An 8,406-nucleotide genomic window follows, 5' to 3' on the forward strand; every position below is an offset into this window, starting at 1 on the left:
TTTGAGATAATTACATGCGCATCAAGCAACAAATTCTATTACTTAGTACAAAAGTATACACATTTTAAAAGTTATAGGTATATTTTATAAGAATTCGTGCACTTTTGGAGATTTTTATTTTGTTTTTTTTTTTGTGTTCGACACGTACAAAAAAAACGGATTTAGCACCCAACAGAATAATACATGAATAAAATTATTTACAAAAATATTAAATAATAAATACAAAAACGTTAGTATTTTTATATTAACATGCACAGGTGTGTACTTAAACTTACTAAATATAATAAATAGCAAAATTGTGTAGGGGACAATAAATATTTATTTACATATACATATATTATATTCAAGTATGTATATAAAATAGAAAACACTTATAAACATATTTGGCTTTAGTTTACATAATATTAACGGACGATAAATGAACAATGCTGAGGGTTAATCGAATTTTTTTCATACGCTGGGGCCTGGCACAGCACAAATGAGACGCCACGACAAAAAATAAATACGCGAACGGAGCAAATTTTAAAAGTTCAAAAATTCCTGAAAAAATTTGTAACATAATTTTGTGTTACACAAAGGCATAAACTTTACTTAAACTATTTCGCTATTGCTATTTTGTGTTTTCTTAAAATCCTTAATCACACTTAATTTTTTGCAACCGAAATTTAATCAATTTTAAGCTACTCGCTTCATACTTTCGCTGAACGTCTCAAAAATCACAAATTTTACACAAATTAGCAATAATGACCGCACTATAACGACATAAAAACCTATTTATCACTTATTTGAGAAGCTGTAACAGCCAACAAATTTCTAAAAACATCACACATTTCCTTAATATAAAGTTACCCTCATATCAATTTTGTTCAATTATCGTCCTCTTTTTGTGTTAATATCTATGCGTTCACATAATGTTTATAAATTGTTATGCAATACAGAGTTTTATACTGCAAAGGAATGTTTTACAATTTCCAAAATTTATTTCCAACAAATTGCGCCACGCCTATGTAATTGTGTACCCAGACCTCTTTATACTTTAGTTACACCACCCAAAAAAGACAATACATTGGCAAAGCATTTTACTTAACATCCGCATTGCCAGGTGTAGCAGAAAGCGCCATTTTAGATAGTGTGGCCAAGGAACGTTTAGAAGTATCCGAAGTGTCGGAAAACAGGCGGCGGAAGCTAGAAAGAAAATTGAGATTTAGAAAGAATATTGCTTAAAGTAGAATTTTCAATATATCAATGGCATTTTATTAAAATAACTTATCTCGAGATATGACATTTTTTCCTTTAAAGTAATATTTCAAGGGTTTCCTAAACATTTCTTTAACTATTAGCTAGCTGTAGGTTTATTTTAGAATATCCCTTTTAATAGAAGCTTATTAAAATATAAAATTTTTAAAGGAAACCTTATTATTTCTTTTTAATTCAAAGTAAAACCTACTAAAGTTATTTAAGTTGTTTTAATTAAATTGGAACATTTTCGTTAACAAACAGCTCGATACTCGAAAGGCGTTCAGTCGAACCGCTGTTGTTGTTGTAGCGGCTACAGTCGAACCGCTAAATTTTTTTAGTCTACGAGTGCCTAAAAAACTCTTCAATTAGCGATGAACAATGTTTATGCATTTGACTACTGACCATATTTTACTTTTCAATCATTAAACCCAAACAAATTCACTTAATGCAATGTATACTCACAATTTGCGTATACCCGATTCACTGCTCTTCTTCCAAGGAGCATCGTCTGGCTCGTAGGGTAAAGGTCCTTGTACGGGTGCATCATGGTCAGGTGGCCTGGGAAAGGTAAATGACATAAGGTTAAACGTGAAGTGGCTGAGTACAAAAGCAATGTAATGCCAATAAAAACATTAAAAATTAAAAATTCAGAGCAGAGGTTAGAAGCCCAACACTAAAGAAATGAAAATAATACAAATGCAAATAAAAAATTTATAAAGCAAACAACTTTTGAATGTATACAACAATAGTGCCGCACCAAGTGGAAAGCGACACTTGCCGCCACTCAAGCATAGCCGCCTCCACCCGAACAGCATAAAAAAAATAACTACCCCAACATGCTTTATAATCCACATCTACACACACACGAAAACTATTATTTGTTGCTTTTTACTCACGTGCCGCACACCGCTTCATGCGCTTCTTGTGATTCCTCATCCACCTCATCATCTTCGTCATCATAATCATACGAACTAGAATCACCTCCACCACCAGCGCCACCCGCTGCTGCCAGTTTCGCATTACTAGGCTTGAGTGCCTTCAATTCTTCGGTCAAATTGTCAACAGTAGTGATTAATTCGTCACGTTCGCAAATTAACTCCTTCAACTGTAACGTGGTGTAGCGCGGACGATTCGGATCATTCGGGTCGTCGCTGCACGATTTCACCAAATCCTCATTCTCTTTCTCTGCCAACCCAAGTTGCTTGCGTAATTGATTAATGTCACGGTATTGGTCTTGTAGTTGAGCAAGGAAATCAGCGCGCTCTTCGCACAGCGTCTTCACTTGGGCTTGTAGCATTTTGCGCCGGCGATGAGCATCGCGGGCGGACGACTTCAACCGGTCCACTTGTATATGCAGCTAAAGGGGAGAGCAATGGATAAGGAATAAAATGAAAAGAATATTTGTAAAAAAAAGACACACAAAATACTAGGAAAAGCAAACAAGTATAAAAATAAATGCTAACACAAATAAATACAATAAAAACTCGCTGTTATGGCACGGCAAAAGTTTTATAGCCGGGGGTTCAGCGTTGTTGCTGTACAGGCAGCTGCAGATAATTGCCAACCAGTTGATTAAATTAGCCGAAGTTAACGAGCGTTAAATACACTTTATGATGACCTGAATAATGGAAAAACGCCAAGTCGCGTTGTAGCATAGCAGCGTAGGGTAATTAATTTTTCGCAAACTTTACAGAATGCAGAAAGGAAGGAAGTTGCGAAGGAGTTGTTGTGTGGGTAGAACATAGAATAGGCTACAAACTTTGGTTTAAGTTTTCCTTTAAGGCAAGTAATCAATTTTGTGTTTAAGTAGTTTTACGACATAGACTTTTGGCTGGAATAGTTTAGATATTCCGTGATGATAAAGCTCATGTAGTACATGTACAAAGGTGCTTTTCTAAGATAAGATGTGGCATTTTGTATGTATATACCATCCCTGTTCTTCAGCTGACTTACATTTTCTATTTCTCCGTATTTTTCCTGCAACTCATGCTCTTTCAATTTCAATTCGTCACGCTGTTTATAGATTTGATCTTTTAAACGCTGCAGCACTTGCGTATCCGTAAGCGCACTATTCAGCTCATTATTCGTAATACTAATAATACTTTCGGTCAAACTAGCACCCAAGCCGGAAGATTGTGCTGAAGAGGACTGCAGATCTTGGGTCTGCTTAACAAGTCGCTTATTCTCATCCTGCAAGGACTGCACCATTTCCACCAGTTCATTGGTTTCGGTACGCCATTGCTCCTCCAGCACTTCCATTTCCTGTAAAAAGAATTTATGTTATAAGTTATTATTATTGACTTAATTGTTTTTTCTGTTCCAAAACTTACTGTCTCGAATCGCCTGCGGTACTCAGCTCTCTCGGATTTTTCACTCTCCAGTTGTGCAATCTTATCGCGCAATTCCTGTATAGTCGCATTTTCCCGCTCATTCTTCGTTGCCAATGCCTCAAGCAGCTCCAGTGTATTTATAATCTTTGGCATTAGTCCCGTAACTGCATCAGTACCATAACGATCAATAATTCGTTCATATTCCTTGCCAATGTCCGATGCTAAATCGTAGACATCAACAACGGCGATGTCATCGATGGCATCCAGCACCATTTCACCCATTTCATTGATGTGAAAACCGGGCATGTAGAGTTGAAACCTAGCAACAATGTTTCCTACACTCGATTTACTTGATTGTTACTAAATGAAAAACTAAAACAGGAATAAATTTGTTTCTAGGTGCTCTTAAGCTGCTAGACGTTCGCTCCTCCTCCTCTCCTTTTCACGCTGCCTTTTTGGACAAATATGCGAGTGAAGTTTAAATAGCTATTAAGAGTTTTATTGCGCCTCTATTACTCGACAGCTGCAGTTTCCTCCTGCCAACGCTACTTTAGATGCACCACTGCCCACACACGGAGCGATTTGGTGTCGTCACTTCTATAATTAATGAGTGGAGTAACTATACACAAACACCTTTCATTAGTACTCGGATTAATATTTGATTTTCACACCCTAAACTTTTAAATATTTTATGTAAACAATTGCGCTGAAAATAAGTATATCCTTGCAGGTTTGGTCCTTGCGCCAGCTGGAAAATATTGGATTACTCCTTTTTGAGACCGTTTCGCAAATTCTCCGTGAGTAATCGATGTAGAGATGCCAACTCTAGCAGGTATTTGAACTTTTGGTGGAATGGAGAAATTACATCAAATTTTGGGGGATGTCAGCAAAATATTTGGATTTCGGAGGAATCGGCCTTAATGTATAATTGAATGTGTAACGTCCCGGTTAGTGGTACTTTACAGGAGTGTTACATTATTATTTACTGCGAGAGAAAACCAAGCAAAAACCTTCGTCTTATCAATCGTATTTAAAGAAAATGGGACATTTTTGTTGGATTTCGGAGGAATTGTCCTTAATGTCTTGGCACCCCGGAGTATCATCGAGCCACAGATGACAATGCACAGAGTTGCATGTACTAGTAGTAGGGTCAATATTATATATATGTTGACTTTTTAATTTTTTTAATTTAACGCTTGGGATTTCAAATAAATAAACATGTGCATGAAAACAATTAACCAACGATCGGAATTATATGTAATTCTTAGTACATGTTCTCTGATTTGTCGTATTTTAATTTCTCTTTTTCTCATCCCTTAGACCCCTTTCAGGCACGTCAAGTCTTGATTTCAAGTCTGCTCGTGTGTTGGCGAAGGAGGAGGGACGAATGTACTTTTCCCCTCTCTGCACACCCTCTTCGCCCACGAACCGAGCAGACTTGAAAGCAAGACTTGACGTGTCTGAAAGGGGTCTTAGGTTCGGCCCTATTTACCTAAACGGCAACACTTGCTGTTCCATTTCAAATCCCGTTTCGTTTGCGGCTGCAGTTTTTTAGTTTGTTTTTTTACTTTGATTTTCCTGTTTAGTCGAGTGAAAAATTTAGCAACTGCGGTTAAAGTTACAAATTTTAACTAGGTATCTTGTTAATATTGTAAACAATTTGTGCTTTTCACTACAAATAAAAGCAAATTAAGGTAAATGTACATTTATCTGTACGTTTTCAGAACTTTAAGGCGTGGCAGAGCAAGTAACAGGAAATTGCTCCAATCGGCAGTGCAACGTGATCCCTTTGTTTTCTGTCTTGACATTTGCGGAATTTCGGAAGACAAAGCAAGTTTTCTGATTACATGCAACTTGATAGAGACGCGGCAATAATTTTTGTATTATTTTGCAATAAACCCTGCAAACCGCGTTTAAACTACTGGAAACTGTGCTTAATAACGTGGACGTGTATTGGTTGTGCATATTAAACAAGTGAAAATGTTCAATAAGAATTTATCGGCTAATTCGGCCATAATGGAGGCATTGGAGTCATTGCCTGGAATCGGGGTAGGTAGAATAATATATTTTATACTATAACTTTACAGCCTATTTGAACAATATACCAACTTATTATTATGGGCAATAGAGGATCACTTTAATTAGTAATCCAGAGTAGCAGAGATATGAGAAATCTGCGAAATAATGGCCATGTGAAGCGAATTGCGTATCAGAAAAGTACCATTTTCAAGTGCTTGTAAAAATTTGATATTAGTTTTTAATCGTTTAACTCAAATATATACATATATAACAAGGGATTTTCGATAAGTCAGCCATGCTCAGATCATAACGCAGCGACGTCCGTAGTTGCACAAACCAACAAAATACGAGACGACGTGCACGGATGCTGAAAAGAGGTGTGTCAAACTGGTTAATGCGCTTTCAACATAAGTTCTGTCCATTTGTATTGATAGCGTGGTTCTGCCTCCATAAATTTGTAATATTCTCACTTTGTTTAGGGGCTTTGTTGACATTAGCTGATTGTAAATATGCAATTCCATGCTCTTGATAACCTTTTAACTTACATACATTATCATTGTATATGTATGTATGCATTCAAATGCATTTGATTACTTCAAAATTTTATAGACAAACTGGAAACAAGCAAGTCCATCGCGCGTTTTGTATTTGCTACAGCAGCACAGCTGGTATATTTGAGTTGTAAGATAATCCTCTGGTATATAGGATTTCCATGGGAGTAATAGTACTATTCATGTGCACTATTGTACTTTAGATAGACCGATTTTTGTTTATTTTGTACATCGCAAATACACATGTATACAATAGCTTTCATTATCAACTTGCATGCGTCACCGTTGACCATTGACATAAATGTATTTTAAATTGTTCGATCCTAATATACGCAGTTTAAGTTTTTATTAAGTTAAAATGTGTTTGCTTAGCCACATACCGATGGTCATCTGCAATAACGACACAACTCAACACTAAAAAAAAACCTTACTACTAAACTGGCACATGTCTCTTATCAAAAGATTTAGTAAGGATTAGACATTGTTCAGTACATAGTAAGTTTTTTTTAGTGTTGAGTTGTGTCGTTATACACAAATTGATATTTCTGAAACTGAATATTTCTAGTCATTAGTCGAATGTACTGAAGTAAGTAAAAATGTTTAAACATTAAACATTTTACTAAAGAGTTCATTGCACCTAAGTAATGCTATGTATTTTAGTAAAAGATAACTAAAAGGGCGTGCCTCGGGCTATTACCGGTGCACCTTAATTTTTTTTGAAATGTCAGTTAGGCTACTCTGGCTCTCAAGGCCTCAATTGTCAAAGCAGAGATCTACTATCAATAGTTTTTAAATATGTTTACCAGTAAATATATGTACATACATATGTATGTACAATCGAACGTTCCGTTCATAGTTTGTGTTTGTTGTACAATTAAAGCTGATACGTATTTAAATAATATTTTGTGGCTTTGACACTGAAATCAACAGCTGATGGAAACGTGACTATTGGACAATGCTATGTTTAAAAGTTGTTTTTAATTCATTTACTAGTATGTATGTATGAAATTTCATTTGTACATAGTACTTTTGTATGTAAAGCATTTGTGTCTTTCCGAACTATTAGCATGTTATGCGATTGGTTTTGTTTATAAACAAATACATATTCTAGCTTCCTCTTGTGCCTGTGTTATAAATATACGTTTTGCTAATCCATAAAAACTTTACAGTTAAGTTTTTTTTATATAACACATGATCAAAATATTTTTTTACATGGAAAAAAATCCGCAACACCCTCGACAAAAAAAATTCTAAAAAATCAACGGTAATTTTTAGCGACTTGAAACTTGCACTTTATTATACTAAAATTGAATGGGCTACAAAACTGCATACCCGAAAATTTTCTAAATATTCTAATTAAAAATTTTGCAATTTGTGCAAGCTTTGCAACTTTTGTTATTGTGGTTTCTGATATAGATTGAATTATATTTTAAATGAAAATTATTAAAAATAAATAAATAAACATAATTTGCAAGCAATATCGTTTTGAATTTCGTTGCTAATTAGTTGCACGCATCTGTATACATTAGAGTGGTCCAAAAAATGTTTCTCCGAGATAGGGTTTGGAGCACCTTTCAAAATTGTTTCTGTTGCCAAAAGAGGTGCTGGTACCGTACCAAACTTTACGTTTCTAAGTATAAATTGAGAGGATGGTCATATCTATAGCATCCCCATTTCAAAGTGATATTGTTTGCCACTTATGTTTAATTATTTATTTTCAAGTGCTAATTGATAGAAAACGACGTGCGACAAAAACCAAAAATTTTTAAAACACGAAAAAATAAATATATTTACAAAAGTAGCAGCCAAATATAGTATAAACCGCGTTTTTAATTTTTCTCTCGGACGTCAGGATTTTTTTTATAAAGGGCTTTGAAATTTACAGGATATGATTGAATAAAAAAATTATTTAAAAGATTTGGTGCATTATAGAGTAACAATATGGGTATCAATGAAAGGACCTATGACTCAATCTCTTAAAAAAATTGGTTTGGTCCAATACCCAGCGGAGTGCTGTAAAGTGTAATGATTCTAGTATCTTCATTTATGTATATTGTAACTATCAGTATCTTATAAAGAGAAGTGCAAAATTTTTATACCCGAGCGCACTTGTGCACAAGGGTATTATAACTTTGTTCACATAACGGTTGTTTGTAACAGGCAAAACGAATCGAGATAGATATAGACAAATGTATACATAAATGATCAGAATGAAAAGAGAAATCGATTAAGCGGTGACTGTCTGTCCGTCCGTCCGTCCGTCCGTC

General features: G+C 35.1%; 1 protein-coding gene across 1 annotated transcript; it reads right to left on the reverse strand.

Moving 5' to 3' along the window:
- Positions 1–686: 686 nt before the first annotated feature.
- Positions 687–4,710, reverse strand: Rilpl (Rab interacting lysosomal protein like). Its single transcript, XM_017619296.1, has 6 exons — positions 4,248–4,710; positions 3,570–4,188; positions 3,193–3,501; positions 2,136–2,596; positions 1,702–1,797; positions 687–1,185 (listed from the first exon to the last, which is right to left on the reverse strand). Exons 2-6 carry the CDS (start codon positions 3,873–3,875, stop codon positions 1,080–1,082), a joined length of 1,278 nt encoding a protein of 425 aa, XP_017474785.1. The 5' UTR covers positions 3,876–4,188; positions 4,248–4,710; the 3' UTR covers positions 687–1,079.
- Between the last annotated feature and the right edge of the window lie 3,696 nt (positions 4,711–8,406).

This window comes from Rhagoletis zephyria, unplaced genomic scaffold (genome assembly GCF_001687245.7).
Source record: "Rhagoletis zephyria isolate East Lansing unplaced genomic scaffold, Rhagoletis_zephyria_1.1 Rzeph_scaffold_00036, whole genome shotgun sequence".
Lineage (NCBI taxonomy): Eukaryota > Metazoa > Arthropoda > Insecta > Diptera > Tephritidae > Rhagoletis > Rhagoletis zephyria.